This window comes from Hevea brasiliensis, chromosome 9 (genome assembly GCF_030052815.1).
Source record: "Hevea brasiliensis isolate MT/VB/25A 57/8 chromosome 9, ASM3005281v1, whole genome shotgun sequence".
Classification (NCBI taxonomy): domain Eukaryota; kingdom Viridiplantae; phylum Streptophyta; class Magnoliopsida; order Malpighiales; family Euphorbiaceae; genus Hevea; species Hevea brasiliensis.
In genome coordinates this window covers 11,177,107-11,197,210 of record NC_079501.1, presented here as the reverse complement: position 1 = coordinate 11,197,210, position 20,104 = coordinate 11,177,107, and the positions used below count along the sequence as shown (strand labels likewise).

Sequence of the window (20,104 nt, the reverse complement as noted above, 5' to 3'; positions counted from 1 at the left end):
AATAAAATATGACAGAGTTAGTTGGAGAATCTTAATTTGACTAAAATGGCTAATGGTATAAAAAAAAATAGAAAATTTTTATTTAAATTTAATTTATTATATATTTAAAATATAAATATATATAACTTATATATTAAATTAATAAATCTCATTATATATTTTGTATTTTAAAAATATAATAAATCAGGTAAAAAAAAAAAAAAAAAACTATGCCACTCTATGCCAGAGAAGAAGCAGCAAAGAGGAAGAGATGAGATGCCCATCGTCTGCTTCTATTCCAAGATTCATATACCAATACAAAGGATACAATTTATCTTCTATATTCTAATAAAAAATGGGTTAGCCATCGGAATATATTACAATTTTATTCTTACAAGTAATTTAATTATTTTTTATTATATTTTTTTATACTTTAAGGCAATAAGTTTTGAGCCATAAAATTTGAAATTTTTTTTTAAATTAAATAATCATGTCCGATACGGCAGGACCCCTTTTATTATCATTTTTTTTTTCTAATTTTAATTATATCATTTTCAAAACATCCAATTAATCAATAACAATGACTTTGAAATTTTAGACGCAACCTTCCCCAACCAAAACAAAAACGTCACGATTCTTCTATTTAATCTGAATTGCTATTGTGAAAATTCCTCGCATAAATCATTTTCTTCCAGGTGTTAAGAATAGGTCCAATTCTAAAATAAATAAATCATTTAATAATGATATTATTATTATTATTATTATTACAAAAGAAAATTAAAATATTAAAAAAAATTATTTGATTTAGATTATAAGTCAATTAAAATTTTGTTATAAAATAAAACAATTAAATTTACATATAAATAAAAAATTATTAATAAATTACCATTTAATTTGATTAATAAATTAAAAAAATTAAAATAAATCACAATTTTGTAATAAAATGTCTCTTACTTATATTTGTTTTAAATTTACTGTTTGATTAAATAAAAAAGAAGTTACGTTATCATAATAATTTTTAAAAAATCAATATTATTTTTATTTTAATAATTATATATTAAAATAATTTTTAAACAGATAAAGTGTTTGATTATAATAAGAGTAATGTTAATATTTTTTAAAAATTAAAAATAATATTTCAAGTCAAATTTTAAAAGGAGTCAAAATTGTTTTTCCTGAACACGAACACAACGATATAAACATAATAAATTAGGACACGCAACACTATATGATAATTTTATTAATAACAACATTTTATTTATATTCTAATGAAATAGTTAAAAATAATGCCAAAATAAATTTTAATACAATTCATATTAAAATTAATTTAAACAATTATTATTAATTACAGTTAATTTTAGATAATTTATAATTTAATTTTTTAGATATGATAAAATTATGGTTTAATTCTTCTATTTTAAATGAAAAATAAATTAATATTTGAACTTTATTTTCTAATAGTAAAATAATTATTTTCTTACTGTTAGTGAATTGACGAAAATAACAGTTTAATGCATTACAATTTATTTTTTAATAATTTAATCCTTATAATTTTTGCATTTATAAGTATTAGCTCAATTATTTGAGTTATTTTCTTTAACTTAAATAATTAATAAAAATAAAATTTAAATTGAGGGACATTTTATTGATATAATAAAATTTAAGTTATTTTAAATTAACAATAATTGGGACAAAGGAACAATTCTGATATTAAATTAAGTTTGAAAGATTAAATTATTTTTTTATAAAAAATACTGAAATATGTATCTATTTCATGAATTTGTTTTGATTTATATATTTTCAAATAAAATATGTAACTTAATAATATATTAAATTAAAAATTAAATTAATAAATCATAAACTTTAAATCGATTTGATTTGCAATAACGCCTTCTCATCTATACAGAAGTTGACAAGAAGATACATGTCAGCAGAGGTTGAAACTTCAAATCACACATCGGAAAAAAAATTTAAATTATTTAGAAATATATAACTGAAAAGCCGGCATTCATTGATTTAAAAAAATTAAATAATAATTTTTTTTAATAAAAATAAATTTTATAATTTTTTACCATAGGTAATCAAACAATCTAATAAAAAAATTAGAATTTCCTCTATTTAATTTATTTTTATTTACATAGAAATATTTAACATAATATTATTAAATTACTTTAAATAAATAGCTAACGCGTGATTATTTTTTTAAATAAGAGTCTATGGTTTAAATTTTATCTACAAATCATTTAAAATAAAAAAGTAATTATTATCCTAATTTTTTACTTCTATATATATATATATAGTATAATGTTTATAAATTAAAATAAAATAAAATAAATTGAAATGAAGACGTAAATGGGGTCCACATGTAATGAGAAAATGGCATGATCGATAATGTCGAAAATTGCATGTATGGAGAAGAGCATGGCGGACAGCGCATTGCCTCGTCAGCAATTCACATTATCACGTGGACCCAATTTTCTTTTTTATTTTTTAAATTACTTTTTTAGACAGGTTGCAGCAGTACTGCCCTCCTTCCTCCACCTCCATTATTAGTTTAGGTTTGGCTTTGTTCCTGTACTGCAATATCATGTCTTTTTTCATGCAATGTCACCATCACTGTCACTATTGATAACCTTTTTCTATTTATCATCCATATTTCCAAAATTCAAAAACAAACTAGAGATAAAGGGGATCCACCTTGTCTGGCCGGAGTGTATCCTACACGCTCCATCCACTGTTTCCATCAACAACTCGAATAAAAATCTGTGCGTCCGATTACCCCCCAAATCTAAAGTGAATAAATGTTCCTTTTTCATATTAAATTACTTTTTTTTTCTCACCTTTATTTATTATTTTTTAAAATTATTTTACACATAATTATATATTATTTTTAAAAAATTAGGAAGCATTATTTTTTTAATTTATTTTTTATTAAATATAATAATTATTAATATAATTTTAAAATAAATTTTAATAATTATCCATAAATTTATATAGTTATAACACTATAATTTTTTAATTTTAAAATTTAACATAAAATCCCTTAAACTTTTATATTTTACATAGTAAAATCTCTCTAACTTTCAATTACTGATTTTTCAGTTATAAATTGATGTAAATAGCTCTCGCATGATACTTAGTCAATATTTCTCTCTCCTCTCTTATGCAAAGTATAAAATTATTCTCTTTATGCATGAAAAATTATTTTGTCCATAGAGAGAAAAATTGTTCAATTTAAGTATGGCTTGAAAGAGAAAAGAAAAATACTAAGCTGAAAAACTGATAATTAGATATTAGAGAGATTTTACTCTGTAAAATTTAAAAGTTGATGGAGTTTTATGTTACATTTTTAAATTGAGGTACTGTAATATTATAACTAGATAAGTTCAAGGACAGTTGTCAAAATTTATCGTATAATTTTATAAAACTCATCTTTAACACTTTTACTTTTTTCTTTTAATAATTAGATGAGATATAAAGTAATATAGTTAAAGTAATGAATATTTTATTATAATTTAAATTATTTAATTATTTTATTAATAATAATAATATAAAAATTTTAAATGATAAATAAAAATAGATTGATTGAATAAAATCAAATCTATTGATAATGGGTTAATTAAGAACACAAAAAATGAACTCAGCAGTTAAAAAGTCAGCTCTTGATGAATTTCATCTTGAGTTTGAGTTTAAATTTTACTTATTGCTCAAGTTTTTTATGGGTAGATGATACATAAGTCAACTGTAAATCTCTAATAGTTTATAGACTCTTTTTAATCTCAGGATAAAAATAAATATTTTACCTTTAAATTTTTACTTAAAAATTAATTAATTAATTAATGCAAACGTACATCTAATTCCAATTTAAGTATATAATTTAACTTTAAATAAATAATTTTTATTCATAATATCAAATAATGACTAATATAGTTAATGTTTCTTTTACATTTAAAAAAAAAAGGCTGTAATAAATAAAAAATGTAAATAAAATAGAAAAAAACTTTAAAGGTCATTTACTTTTATGATATTTTTATTTTTATTATTTGTGTACAAACGATTTATACAAATTTGTATTTGAAATTGAAAATAAATAATAGAGAAATTAAAATCAAATTCAAGATTTGATAAACATAAGAGATTTTGTTCAAGAAAAGGAGCGCGAGATCTCCTGATCCAAACAAATCATAACAGGCTTTTAGTCACTCATTAAAACATACTGAAATATGAAAAATAATTATTAAATAATTATAAAAGATAAATATGTGTGGTTCCTCTGAGTAACTACTTCCCAGTTCATTACGAAGATTCTCTCTAGCAGTTACGACCGTTGCGTTTCATTGAATTTGAAGAAGTCCAGCTGTGCGTTCCACACGTGACGGCAACAAAAATTATGGACTTGTTTGAAGACTTCAAGTTTATGTTGGAATTTTTATACAAAAAAAATTATAATTTTTAAATATTTAGATTTGCAAAAAAATAATACAATAAAGACGGGAACGGAAAAATTGGAAGAATAGTTTTTTTTTTTTTTTCGTAATCTGATATTTTCCTTTATTAGGTGAGGTTAATATTGTCCTTTTACGTGTACAAAGGAAGGGATCCTATTCGCGACAGAGAAGGCCCAGTGCGAAGATAAGCTTCTTGTCCATATCAATACCAATAAAGTGGAAAAACAGAAAAAAAAAAATTTGAGAAATGAATATATAGTGAGGACTAATTTTTTTGTTGTTCCACATTTTAATCCTTTTAAATTAAAAATTAGAGAAGGTTAAGGGCCGGGTGCTTCAGATTTTTTTTTTTTTTACAAAGAAAGAAAAAAAAAGTGGCAAAAATGGAAACCCAAATATAGTTTCCATTTTATATTTTCTCCCACTCACTTTTTCATCTTTTTCAACCCCTACCATTTCTTTTCTTTCCGTTCTAAACCCCCCCCTAACCCGCTGGCTAGCTACAGGAATAGTTCAGATTGCAACAAGGCATAATAGTTAGCATTAGCGTCTTCAAATTCCCATAAGCCATCGCAGAGGGAGAACCCATCGACTCCATGGAACCCATTTCCACTGCTAACAAGAGCTTCTCCATAGCCATCTTCAACACTACTAACAGCTTGTCTGTTTGGAATCCCAAGCTCGTCATCAGATGCTTCAAGAAGATGCCTTATAACTCTTTCCTTATCATCTTCCTCATCCTCCTTCAAGAAGGTAGAGGAAGAAGAAGAAGAAGAAGAAGAAGAAGAAGAAGAAGATGGGCAGTCTTCTAAGGTGGGCGTTACGGCATTGATAGGGTTTTCTTGGTCGGTTACTGTGGTTACACAAGAAAGAGGGTCGTTGAAGGTAGAGTCAGAGGAGAGTTCTTGCTGAAGTGTAGTGATGAGAGAAGAAAGGTCTTGGGTTATTTCATCTTCTTCTTCTTCAAGAAGAGTGAGTATGTGGTTATATGACTTATGGCGCTTATTAGTTTCATCAACAACGATAACATCTTCTTCTATTTGAGCTTCATCTCTGAGGCGTTTTGATGGTGTCTCGGCCATTAAACAAAAGAGCTAATTGAAAACAGAGACAAGAGAGTAGGGATGAGAAATGGAAACAAAAGCAAAGGATGAGGAGAGAGAAGGGGGTGGAAAGGGTTATATAGAGAGAAGGAAAGCGGAGTTTCGGTCAAATGAGTTAAAAAAACAAAACTAAAAATATTTAATGCGATTTTTTAAATATTTTATAGAAAGATGCTTTAATAAAAAAAAAAATTAAAGTTAGACCTCATTGTGAGTTGGTGCACATGAGATGATGACCGTTGGATGGGAGGTTTCATAAAGGTTGGTGATGGAAAAGGAAGATGAATGGTAGAGATTAGAAGGGGGAAAAGCAAGGAAATGAAAATTAGAGGTGAAGGGCGTAAGAGTCTGAGTCATGGGCGGGGTCGGTCGTACAAGTGGCGGATCTCTTTAAAAGTATTTTTCTTTTGCTTTACTGTACTGGTCCCTCCTTTTTTTTTTTATAAGGTAAAAACTGCATAAATACAAAATTTCTTTTTTCTTTTTTTAATTAAAAAAATTTCTAGATGTGATGTTTATATAAAAATGGTAAGGGAAAGTTAAAAAACAAAAAAAGATAAAGATGCATATTTGGTTGAGCTTTGGGAACTAATATTAGTGTCTGTTTAGTTTGCATTTGGTAGTTTAAAATTATTTTTTTAAATAAAAGTATTATTTTAAAAATTATTAAAAAAATAATTTAAAAAATTTATTTTATTATTTTAATATTTTTATAATTTAAATTTAATAAATTTAATTTTAATTTATTTTTTAATATTTCCTAATTAATATATTTAAAAAAATAATTTTTTTAATAATAATTTTAATAATAGCATCAAATATCTTAGCAGCTTTTTATTTTGAACTAGTTTTTAATATATCAAAAAAAGAAAAATTGTAAAATACTTTTTTAATGCATTATATATTCATTAGAATTTAATTATTTTATGAATTATGAAAAAAAAGTGTACATAATTTTAGGTAAATTAGACGGCGAGTTAGTTTGGTATTATAATTAAATTAAAAATTTAAGAATTATTTGTGAAAATAAATTTTAGTATGGATTAAAAAATATTTATATGAAGATTATTTAAAATATATATTATATAAAATATTAAAAAAATCACAAAAGAAACTTACCAATTTCACAAGAAGTTGAAAGAAACTTAGCAAAAGAATGAGAGGGAGGACCACTTGGCTTTCTACTTTAACAATTAATTAAAATTAATTAATTAATGTGTGTGGGTATCAGTACTAAGAGATTTTTGAGGGGGAAAGTGACAAAAGCAGGGACATAAATGTAAATTGTGATAGAATCTTTCAAGATTGTGCAGACTGCAGACTGGAATTGCTTTTTCCTTTCCCATGTAACAAAAAAAAAAAAAAAGGGTTTTCTTATCACTCACTTTCTGCTAAATTGAATTGATTTTTTTTTTATATATATATATGATTCTGAATTCAAATCCTAAAAGAAAAATCTGCATTTTCAAATATTAAGTTTGAAATTCTAAAATTTCATGTCTGAATTCAATTTTTTGATTTTATTAAAGAGTCTGTTAAATTCACAAGTTTCAAGTGTGCAACGATAAATACAAGTTGAGTCTAGAAAACTGCTTTTGAAAAAAATATGGTTGAGACTTTAAAATGAATCCCTATCAAAGTCTTGCTAATTTCACATGCTTCACCTGTTTGCAGTAACGGATCCATAGCAAAGAATGGTCAACGGACCTATTTTTTTTATTTTCTTTTAATTTTTTATATATACATTTACGTAAATATCACTCATAATTATTTAATTTTATAAATATTTTTATAAAAATAATTAAATTAAATTTTATAAAAATTATTATAATAAAAAATTAAAAATTTTTAAGTTAACATGATGAGGTATCAACTATTTATAAATAAAATTATTTTATTTTATTAATTCTTTTAAAAAATACATAAATGCATCTAACAATTCTCTATTGTCATATTTCTTTTTTTATTTTATTTTTTCTTCACTAATAATTACTAATTAGATAATTTTATTTATAAAATAGTTGACAAGTCAATACACTAATTTAAAAATTTTTAATTTTTAATCACAATAATTTTTATAAAATTAAAATTAAATTTAGTAAATTTTTATAAAAAAAATTTATTAATTTTTATAAAAATATTTATAAAATTGAGTGACTGCACGTGATAATTATATATATATATAATTTATTAAATAATTTTTTTTATAGATTTGAAGATATTAAATTTTATTGAGTTTAATTATTTATTACATTTTTTAATAATATTTTATGATTTATTTTTATATATTGGCGCTGAAAAAATATTTCTATATTCACCACTGCTTATTTGTGTGTGAAACAAAAATAATTTAATATAATATAATATTAAAACTTTGAAAATGTCTATATCATTATATTTTAATATATTTTTTTATAATAAAAATTATAAAATTTAACTCTCAACAACTCTAAAAATTTCCCTAATGTTTGAGTTATAGGCCACTGTGAACTAGTTTATTCCAATTATATCTGTAGTGTTTAATTTATTTTTTGAACTCATTAATGAGTGCAATTATTGTTATTACGACTATTAGTCACTTTCCATATAAAAAATAAAATTAATAATTTTTAAATTAAATATTTATTATAAAATTTAGAAAAGAAATATCTTTTAATCTCATAAAAATACACTTATTTTATGTTTTATCGGTCTTATTTCACTATTTATTAAGATAATAATTTGTTTTTTTAATTTATTAATATATTTATTATTTAATATACATTAAAAATTAAAATTTATTAATTAAAGATAATTTAAAAATATTATTTATTTACTTTTTAATTTAATACTTAATGTGAATATATTATGAAAATATTAAATAAAATTTATTATGTTAATTAAACGTCTTAAAAGTGAACCACGAATAATGATGCCGTCCTATGTTGAACCAAGATTAGAAAATGTAGTCATTTAAATGATAGAGTGTGGCCTGCTCTAGAAGATTCAAAAAATTTAAAAAAGAAAAAAGTCAGTAATTGGTTATTGAAAATTTTTAATGGATTGAACACTTCCACCAAAGATTAGATCACAATTAATTATAATCGAGTGCTTTAATGCTTGATTTGTCGTGCAAATTAACGACTTTGTCTCTTATCATATTCTGAAAGGCATCTCAAGCAACACTGAAGATTAATGCCATTGTCTGCTTGGTCTGGGCGTTGCTGGGTCATGCCGTGCCTGTATATATTTTTTTCCTCAATTTTTTTTTTTTAATTATAAAGTTTTAGTTTGACTGGGGACATTGTTTTATTAATTAATTCATTTAGAGAATCAAATCCTATTTTAATTAATAATATAATATTTATATTTATAAAATTTTGTAAATAATGAAAAATATAATAAAATTAAATTAAGAATAAAATACACTTTAAAAATATCTAAACTTTGATGCTGCGTCTATTACTGTCTAACATGGCAATGAACAACAAAATTGTCAGAGTCTTCATTTATATATGATAGGTTTCCCGAAAATAATAGGAGAAAGGCACAGTTTGTCGAAAAAAGTAAAGAAAATTAAAAGACAAAAACGTGGTTAGGAAGGGACCCGATTTTAATTTCTAAGTGAAGGAAGATTGGTAGAGAGAGCCCCATGTGCTAAAAATCATTTTAGCTAAGAAGGTTGGAAGAGATCCCATGTGAGGAGGTGGAGGTGGGAAGGTACCCTGATAGTGCCTTGCACGTGGTAAGTGGACCTAATTTTAAGGATCTTTAGGGTTCCCAACAATTACAAGTTACTACTAACTCAGCAGTGGCTTACTATTGCTGTGTGCCCGTGAGCTGGCTACAGTATGATAAGTTTTAGTTATAAGTTTCCCTTATGATGGCGCCTCAACCACTTAGCACACACACATGGACCATTCTATGTATCATGTTTGCTTCAATTATGATGATTGCTTAGATTGCATTTTTTCTGATTCATTTTTTAGATTTTAATTTGACCCATTTCCCTTAATTAATTATTAGTCTCTTCCTCAACATTAGCAGCTTGTTTGTTCAAGTCTTTCTTTGCTTGAACAAGCATTGGTTGCTGTGCTTTTGAAATGTGCAAGCAAAGAACAGTATCTTGCAAGATAATTAATTAGAGATTAGGTCACATTAATTATCCACTTCAAATCACTCTTTAATTCCTTGTGTTTATGGAATCCAATCTCTGCATTCAACAAGCAATTTTATCTCTTTCTTCTTCCGGTTTACTTTTTCAGGCAATATTATTGAAATTAATGGTAAAAAATGGTGGTTTTAGTTGACTTAAAAAATAATGATAAAATAAATGAGAGATAAAAAAACAGTATTTCCGGAAGCTTCCAAGAAAAAATCTTTGGAAATTATTTGATTATGACAATGGCACTATATTAAACAAATATATAATTAATAAATAGAATAAAAGGTACTTAATTAATCACTGCCGAATCAATCAATGACAAACCCTAATGGATTGCTTTAGTGGTGGCCTAGCTAGTACCATCAACCTTAAAAATCCAACTTGTCAAAATAGGATATGCCTATCCTTAGTGATATGATATCACTTATGAAAATAACAGCTTACTGAACATTAAAAATAAATAAAAATAAAATGTGTATATATATATAATTGATGTGACCATCTACTTATGTAGTTGATTAGAATATATCCAATTCCCAAATCTTTCTCCTTCTGACTCCCCACTCAGCAAGAACAAGTGCCTTAATGAGTTGACCATTGGATCACATGCCACAAAGTTAAGGGATATTTACACTTATTATTGGCCGTTGATTGTTCAACATTCTAAAGGATACTTAGGGAAATAGATTGATTTTGATTCTTGATTTTATAAGATACACATCAAAAACTTAATAAAATCAATTGACGTGTCAAGATCAAAGCTTGAATCAAGGTAATATAATATCTTACTTAAATCTATAAATGTTTACAATAATTTTATTTTCATTCATTGTTCTATGCCGTTCACGTTAAGCTTATTTGTATATTATATTATATTATATTTTTCTATGTTTAGTGGGAAAGGTTTTGATATGCAATTGATTAATTCATAATGAGTGCTCAAGACTGCTGAGTATTAACAGATCATATCTTCACAAGATCTTAAAAAAGGCCACAGCAGAAGAAAAGAAAAGCAAAGCAGAAAAGGTGTGCATATGTCTGTACTCTTCTCTTGACATATATTTGTGGTAAAAAAAGAAATCATAGCTAAGAATCTTATTAGTGATGCATCCAATGGCTTAATTATCAATAGAGATTATGTGGTTTCCTAAGTGGGGGATTCTAATTGAAAGGAACATAATTTTTCAAAAATTAAGTTGGAGATAACATATAAAATTGTTTGTTTTTCTTAAAGTACCCAATTTAATATGTTATATGCATAGGTGACCTTGTAAACGCTTTCATTTGATTTGATGTTAAGGGGGGAGGCAAGAACACTTGAAATGAAATTCTTCTTCCTTTTGGGGTTTGCAATTAGTGGAAGATTGCCATTATAAAAAGCCCACCCATTAAAATGGGCATCAAAAGGGGGATTTCAACGAAACCCACTAGGCAGTAGGCACCACTCAAAAGGTTTTTTTAGCTGGCAATGCACTTTCCTGTTGAGTTATAATGATGGGTCACCTGCTTTTTATGTGCACTAATTAAACAGTTATATTGCTATTTTAAAACAATGTATATCTTTAGCTTAAGGTCATTTCAGACATGATAATTGCATTGATAACAAGAACCCAAAAGAGGCAAAAAGACTTGACAACAATTGCGTAGCTGCAGAGATTCTTACAAGATATCATAATTGTCAAATATAATTCCTCACTATAAAATATAAAGGTTTCACATATCATGTGTTTTTAATACAGTATATATACGTAGTGGAGGCCACGCAACCATCCCATGCCAGTCATCTCATGATCTAACTTGCTTGTTTCCATTTCCATATAATATATTAATTACGTTTATTACTAAAATAATTGAAATAATTAATAGATGTTTAATACAGTGATAAGGCTTATTGTACTTTTAAAAAGATAACTCAAATTAAATTCTTTAAAAAATATATTATCAAGAAAAATCATTACAAACCTTAAAAAATTAATTTTTTTGTGTATTATAAAATAGTCTTAGGAGAATACTTGATAAATTTAAAAAAAAAATATAAAAACAACTGAAAGAGTAAAACAATGGTGATCAAGTGGGTGTTATAATTAAAAAAAAACAATATATATATATATATATATATATATATATATATATATATATATATATATATATATATATATCAATTAAATGGGTCTTATAAACTTAAATCCTAGGCCCAGCTCATCTTTGAAGCAGATTGAGCCAGGTCAAATATTAAGAGAGGATACTTTTTCTCTTTTCTTTTTTTTTTTTTTTTTCTGGATCCCAAGCTCAGGAATTGGTCTAGGGTTATGCTAATGCAGTTGAATACAGTAATTGAGTTTTTGTTAATTGGTTTTACAATTGATTAATAATAAATTAGATCAACGTTGAATCCCTCCTTATAAGTGAGAATTGGTTTAAATTATTTAGAGAAGTGGATAATGAGAAAGGGACATGGAACTCGACAAGTCTAAATTACCTTTCAAAGGATCTGGGCTAGATTTTGGGCACATACTCGTAGTCGTCGCCCATTTATTGGAGAAGACGAGCTTGAGATAAAGCTTTGCTATACCTGCAAAATGTATGGACCCAACTGCTTCAAGATAGAATTCCTAAACATGGGATCTATATGACTTCTAATGTGGTGTTTACTAATTAAACCTTGATTTAAATTTTAAGTCTTCAATATTTTAATCAAGTGAAATTGAATTTTTTTTTTTTTATTGATTTGATACAATTCGATTATACTCATTTATTTATACATAAAATTGAAACTGGAAAGAAATGCAAGAAAGACTAGAGACGATGCCTGAAAACAACTGTGAACTGTCCCAAGATTTTGCCATTATTCTTCCCCTCCTCCTTTTCCAGAAAAGAATAAAAAAAAAAAAATTGTGGACAAGATGCTGAGCAACAACATCCATTTTGCAAGAAAGAAGAGAGGAGGACCACAGCATATTCAACACTTCGCATGCATATCCGTTCCACTGTTCCCTCCATTCCATACAGACAACCATTAAATTGCTGGCAATTTTTTCTATAATGTGATCTGCTAACTAAATGTTTCAGTAGCAATCAACTTCTATATGGCTGTACCTGCGCTTTACACTTACACATTTCTATTATTCACACAGCTTTTGCTTCTGAATTAAATAAATAGACTTCAACATTGTCCGAATTTTTATCAGAATAGGATACTGAAATTTGAACTCAAATCTTTATCATCTTAAAAATAATTTAGTATCACCTAATCACATTTACCATACAAGAAAATGCAAAAAAAAGTGAACTGCTAGTTTTAACAATTTTGTAGACCGAGTTTGATCTGATCGCTTCTGAACAACCCGGAAACAAAGAAAGATAGTTTCACAAAGAGCTAAACAATAACACTACAAATTCTGTTTCGTCTATGATGCATAATCTGGAACTGTTTATTAAAGAAATCCCAAAATGCAGAATATCATTTTTTTAAAAATTTTTTATACATTTCTTTCCTTTTCACGGAATATATATGTTTTCAACATCATATAGTAAAGCAGAACACAATCAGAAATAAGAACAAATATATGCAGTATGGCACTAAGAAAACGAGAATTCTCTTAGAAATTGGATGACTGTACGTAAACATAAACCAAGACCATACACCTCCTCGATTCTCATTATCTATCAGATGATTCTCGAGGCATATTTAAACCTGATTTTTCTTTTCCTTTTGTTAAGTATGTCTAGTCAGTAAAATGGGCTAGATATTATATGTGAAAGAAATTAAACTTTATAAATGGACTGGATCACAAGAACGGATGAATATAGAAAAAATTGTACCTCTCAAGGCTTTCTTGTTTAGCCTAATGCTAAAGTTCAAAGTTGCTTTGCAAGTTATGCATTACCAATCCTTAAAAAAGGCAATACATTCAAATGGCAAATACAATAAAATAACATGAGAATACTGCCAATGAGCAGATAAATGAGCAGGCTAGCAAAAATGCTATCAAGCAATAAAAGAACCACAAAAATGGTTTCCTTCAAAGTTAAGACTATTCCGGAAAGAAAAACAAATCGTAAAAACTATTGAGAACCAGAAACAAATCCATAGAGAAACTAACGAATCATGCATTGGAGCTGTAATGCAAGCTAACTTAGATCATGAATAAGGAAACGAATACTGTATTCCATGAATACTGACTTCATGAAGGAGGAAAAGAAATGGAGCTGCATGCAATCATTTCAAATGCACACAAATGGATTACTATATATCCAAAAAGCAAAAAAAAAAAAAAAAAAAAGTGTGTTTTCTTTTCTTTTCTTGATACCAGGAAGGCTTGGTATAGCAGCCAAACCCATATCACCACCTGCAATTACCTACATATCAATTGTGCCAACTCTAGTTGGTCAGTTGCATTGCAATCTCCCATTCCTCTTTCCTGAGAGATTCTTTATTCCTAAAAATATTGAAGTGAACATTTTTTTTTCCTGCTGTGATTAGTAAATGCATTAGCCTCACCATGCATCTCAGCGAATTCAGATAAATACAGATATGTATTGTGTATGTGTGCGTAAGTGACAATTGATTGCACTGATATCGTTTCCTAGGAACTACTTTAACAGAACAAACTCTTTCTACACTCAATGAACTCGACTAAAGGAACTACTTTACCAGTACAAACTCTTTCTACGCTCAATGAACAAAACTAATGAACAAATTCACTTGGAAGACTATCAAAATTGAAACTATATTCACATGATGAACTTATCATTATAATACATTATGTTACTAACTAAAAAAGAGCAAAGGTCAATTTCCACTGAAACCAGAGATAAATCCTAATGTTGAAACCATATTATTTTTAATAGTATCAAAATGGAAAATTTTCCGCACTTATCATGATAAATAAATCAATTTACATATTGGCAACTTATTCAGCCAAATTGAGAAAGCCCACATATAGAAAAATCAGTATATATAGATAGCACACGATAGCAGAATTCATAAGCAGGCAACATAAGAATACACAATAAATTACAAAAGTGAATCTCATAATATATAGCCTTATCATTTGCAATGATAAATGTAATCAGTACATAAGCCATCATCCCAGATAACCTCTCAGAATTTATTTCCTCCCTTGAAGGTAATGCCAAGAAAATTAAGGATCATTAAACCCATATAACTAGTTCTGTGTTCCTAGAAAAGGGAAAAAGAAATTGCCTCAGCAAACACTAATGACAACCTAACAAATGTGTTGGTACTTCACATTATTAAACCTATTTCTCTGCTACATTACATCAACCTTTGAATTTTCTCATGTAACTAAAAATGGGGAAGGCACAAATCCAATGAAAGAAAATGTAAATGAAGTTAAAAATAAAAAATAAAAAAACTCAAGGCCTCCTTCCATGAAAACATTCTATTGAATCTTGAGTAAAACCTGAACTTCCCCTTCCCCATCTCCCCGCCAAAAGGGAAAAGATATGAAAAAAAGAAATAAGGGGGAATTACCATTAGAAAGACACCTGTGTTGGAGATAAACAAATCTTGTACATCCCCCTAGCATGATGCACCATCATAGCTCACATGGTGCACCCATAATCCAACTCTTCAGCATCCCATCACAGCACAATTATACACAAAGTTAACCGAATGCTTTTGGGCAAGCACGTTCCATTGTGGAAAACCTTCTCTTGGAACCCACGAATTGAGCTCTATAAAACCTTCACCATGAGTCCTAGGTCCACCAATAACGATAAGCCGATCTCCACATGCCCTAAATGCAAGGCCCCAACCATTCATTGAGACTGCACGCTCAGGCAACGCACCCACGGTGAACCATGATTTTCTCTCCTTGTCATATTTCTTGACGTCCATGTCAACAGCAGCATATAATTCATTATTTACCACAGCCACTAAAGGTGGAGCCTCAGCAGCTGCAGGCATCTCATTCTCAATGGCAGCACCACTCCGTCCAGGAGACATATTAGGAATTTCAGTCCACTTCTTTGTTTCCAGATCATACTCCTCTCCACATGCAAGAAGCCTCATTTCACTTCCCCCAATTCCCCCAATAACATAGAACTTTCCATCCATAAACACTGCTGAACACATCTTCCTTGGTTTATTCATGCTAGGCAGTGTCTCCCATTGTTGATTCTCAGAATTATACATCTCCGCCGAGCTCAGGATGTTTCCCTGAGAATCGCAACCACCTGCTAAAATTGCAATCTCGCCACGACTGGCAGACCCAAATAAGCATCTGGGAGCATTCATTGTCATCCCAGAAGACCAGGAATTAGTCAAAATACTATACCTATAAATAACATGGGACATCACCTCCTTACCAAATACAAGAAGCTCAGTACCCACAGCCAAGGACTCCTTATCGGAACACATGAAACAGTCGTTGGAAGGCATCCTAGGCAAATGCATCCACCTGCGGCAAATGGGATCAAAGGCCTCCCACTCAAGCAAGTGGCAAGAGAAATACACCCAATGTTCAATAACACCACGTTGCCGCCTCAGTTTATATATCTCACCACTCCTAACTAAAGAACGGAAACTTCTATTCAGAGAAGCTATAGACCCATAATCAGACCTAGAGCAGCGAATGAGACAATTGATAGAAATGTCACGGCCAATGGCATCAATAAGAGGGTCGGAATCGGAAGACTGCCCTGCTCGATCATCATCAGATTGCTTGTCTCTAGTTTCGCGACAATCTGATACCCTGGGGTACTTGATTGGTCGATAATCGTCCTCAGAGCCGTCTATAGGGTGCTTGCCGGGCCGTAAAGACATGAAAGGCCACTGGGATTCTGGCTGGCAGGAGCTACCAAACAACCTTGTTACCAGACAGGACCGACCCTCGAACATGTCTCTGTAATTTGGCCAGTTGAATCAACAAAATCAATCAACAGTCCAAATCCTTCTTTAGCATTCCCAGTGCAATAATCAAAATGGAGAAATCCAAGCACCTGAAGCCCCCAAAAGCAGGAGTCAAAATACAGAATCAGACGTATTCAGAGAGAATTAAACGAGAGTTGTATACAAAGAGGATTGATTGTTATTTTCTCTTCCCCCAATCCAAAAACCTCAAAAAAAAAAAAATTGAAAGAGTAAAGGACTCTAAAATTCTCGTGTGTTTATGACTGATTTTGTGGACCAAATGACATCCAGGAAGGCCAAAGAACAAATTATAAAGTTTTCGATGCATCAATGAAGGGGGTGAAGAAAAAGTTTATTTCTTTTGCAGAAACATAAGTGAAAATGTAGAAATGTTATGTGCCGGTGTTTGGTTTCAATGATAGAAACGAAACCCATAAAGGCCAAATGGAAAATATCTATATGGAACGAACCTATGCTTTCTTTAGCTGAAAATTATAAACGTTAACCGATCCCAATCCAATGAATTAACGATCCAGTAAAAGCGAAAGAAACCAAACTTCCAAATCAAATTTTCAATATGGAAATGGTCAAAATTCACTGCAATTAAGAATCTAATAACAAGAACAACCCCCCTCCCTCCCTCCAAAAAAAATAATACTACTAATAAATCACTTGAAAAACGATAATTCAGGATTTAACTACCTCCATACATAAGCACCCAGATCTCAAAAGCTCCAATGCAAAGCAAATGAAACGCAGCCAAAATTTTTTCAAAAAAGGTTCAAAATATCTAACAAGTGAACATTTCTTAAGACAACAGAAAAGTATTGAATTAGATCTGTTTACCATTCATTAGTCACAAATACAGGATAGGAAATGAAGAAAGAAAGAACAAAAGAAAAAAAAAAAAAAAAAGCAAGGAAAAAAGACGAAGAAGAGGAGAAGTGAATAATAACAGGGGAGGGACTTACGGATTGGATAAGAAGAGAAAGGACTTTAATGGAATTTTTAAAATCTAAAAACTCCCCCTCTCTCTCTCTCTTTCTGTTCTTCGCGTTCCTTGTTCTATACCTTTCTCTCTCTATTAGTCGTCCTTTGGATTCTCCCTGCAAATCAGAGGAAGCTTTGGTATTGGCTTTGGGAACTAAATCTATTGGAGGCCCCCTTTCCCCTTCGCTCTCTCTCTCTCTTAATCCTGACTCTTATTTTATAACAAAAATTTAAACAAATCTTAATAACAATGACTATATATATATATATATATATATGTTTACCACCAATTATTTTTTTATTTTTCCTAATTTTAAAGTGTTAAGAGAGAGAGGTTCTAAAAAAAAAAAAAAGTACTGAGAGAGAGAGAGAAGGGGCGATGGTGGTGGAGGTGTGGCGTGGTGGTGGGAGGTGGAGGTGGGCCCCAAAAAACTCAGCAACTTTCTTCTTTTAATACCGGTAACCGGCATGCTGCGGTTAATACACGTGTTTGACTGCGGAAGCTATGAGCGCATAAACTTTGAAAAACAACAAATGAAGTAAAGCGATTTAAAAACCGAAAACCAGTAAATATCGGTTCCAACACGTGCTGATTGGGATGGTGGGAGAACGCAGACGGGGCATGAAAACTGTTCTCTTATTTTCTTGAGGAGGAGGAAGATGACTCTGTTACCGCTACGGCTTTTGTCTGGGTAAAAAAATGTTAGCATATCCCTATTCAATTTCTCACATTGATCAATTTCCTCCTCCTCCTCTTCCTCTTCTTCTTCTTCTTCTTCTTCTCCCTATTGAATTGTGATGCTGTGTGTCACGGGGAAAGCAAGGATTGTTAAATTCGATCTTTCGGTCATTAGGTAGGATTGGATGATTAAGCGTGTCTTAACCTCCAAGTTTGACTAGTCAAATTGGTAATTATCCCTTTATAATCATGATTTTATTTTGATTTGCTCCTCTTGTGAAATCATATTATTAATAATTGTTATCCATTAACTTATACGCGCATATGTAAATCACACCTCAAAATTTCGAGACACCTAATTAAAAAAAAAAAAAAAAAACTTGGTTCATGCATAACTTTGCTATTTTATTTTAATTAATTTACATAATTAAATCATTTTAATAAACTCACTAAATTGGCTGAATTTTTTTTATTTATTAATTTGTTTTTAAGGATTCCTGACTCTGTTGCTAATTACATGTAGATGATAAAAACATTTTTTAATAAAAATAAAAAATATTATTTAGTTTTTATATTTTAATAAAATTATTTATTTATTTTATATATTTTAAAACTTATACTATTTAATTCTTTCGTTAAAATTTCTATTAATAATATTTATTAAATAATTATTTAGCCATTTTATTTTAGTAAATTTAATTAGTTAGGCTTTATATTTAAAAAATACTAATTAATCTCTTTATTTTATTAAATTAATTAATTAATTTTTATATTTTGAAAATACACTATTTTGAAAAACCATATTGATAAATGAAAATGCAAATTTTACTTTATGAAAACTAAATATGAATTTATATTAAAACAATATTCACGTATTTCCATTTAATTTCTTAAATATATTTTTTTGGTGTTTTATTTATTGAAAAATAATTTTCCTAGATTATTGTCTTGATTATTTGATATCAAAGAAATAGGCAAAAAATGCAGTTAGTCAAACAAGAGCACAAATCCTTGAAATGTTATATGAGAAACTTGAAACTAAAGAATGGGACAAAGATATTTATAGATTAGCAAGGAGGAGAGAAAGGAAATGTCAAGATCTCAATCAAGTTAGGTACATTAAGGATAAAGAATGAAAAGTGTTGGTGAAAGATGAGGACATTAAAGAAAGATTGAGATATTATTTTAATGATCTCTTTAATAATAGTCAAGATGATAATAGCGTGAATATAAATTATGGAACAATAGAAAAGAATGTGAATTATACTAGAATGATTAGATCTTTAGAAGTAAATGAAGCACTTAAGAGAATGAAAAGTGGGTAAAGCCTGTGGACCCGATGAAATACCAATTAAAGTGTGGAAGTGTTTGGGAGATATGAGAGTGGCATGGTTAACTAAATTATTTAATAAGATTCTAAACTCAAATAAAATGCTTGATGAATAGAGGAAGAGTATTTTAATACCTATTTTTAAAAATAAGGGAGACATACAGAGTTGCTCAAATTATAGAAAAATTAAACTCATGAGCCATACTATGAAGTTGTGGGAGAGAGTTGTGGAGCATCGATTGCATCATGATACTTCTATCTCTCTCAATCAATTTGGCTTCATGCCCGGTCGTTCAACTATGGAAGCGATCTTTCTCATTAGAAGCTTGATGGAGAAATATAGAGATGTGAAGAAAGATATACACATGGTTTTCATTGATTTAGAGAAGGCTTATGATAGTGTTCCAAGAGATGTCTTATGGAGTGTGTTAGAACAAAAGAGGGTATCTATTAGGTACATACAAGCGTTGAAATATATGTATGAAGGAGCAACTACTATTGTGCTCACAGTGGGAGGGGACACAAGAGATTTTTCAATCTCAATTGGATTACAC

The 20,104-nt window shown here is 28.8% G+C and overlaps 2 protein-coding genes across 4 annotated transcripts; both read right to left on the bottom strand.

The window, feature by feature from the left end:
* Positions 1-4,681: 4,681 nt before the first annotated feature.
* On the bottom strand, positions 4,682-5,954 carry LOC110635229 (uncharacterized). The gene has a single exon (XM_021784477.2). It carries the CDS (start codon positions 5,507-5,509, stop codon positions 4,928-4,930), a length of 582 nt encoding a protein of 193 aa, XP_021640169.2. The 5' UTR covers positions 5,510-5,954; the 3' UTR covers positions 4,682-4,927.
* Positions 5,955-14,691: 8,737 nt separating this feature from the next.
* LOC110635190 (F-box/kelch-repeat protein SKIP11) lies at positions 14,692-17,859 on the bottom strand. Of its 3 annotated transcripts, none has more exons than XM_021784430.2 (2): positions 17,523-17,859; positions 14,692-16,640 (listed from the first exon to the last, which is right to left on the bottom strand). In XM_021784430.2, exon 2 carries the CDS (start codon positions 16,537-16,539, stop codon positions 15,271-15,273), a length of 1,269 nt encoding a protein of 422 aa, XP_021640122.2. In that variant the 5' UTR covers positions 16,540-16,640; positions 17,523-17,859; the 3' UTR covers positions 14,692-15,270. The 3 variants fall into 3 exon arrangements, with proteins under 3 accessions (XP_021640122.2, XP_058008834.1, XP_021640123.2); XM_058152851.1 differs by having other exon boundaries at positions 17,623-17,859; XM_021784431.2 differs by lacking the exon at positions 17,523-17,859 and adding an exon at positions 17,254-17,474.
* Between the last annotated feature and the right edge of the window lie 2,245 nt (positions 17,860-20,104).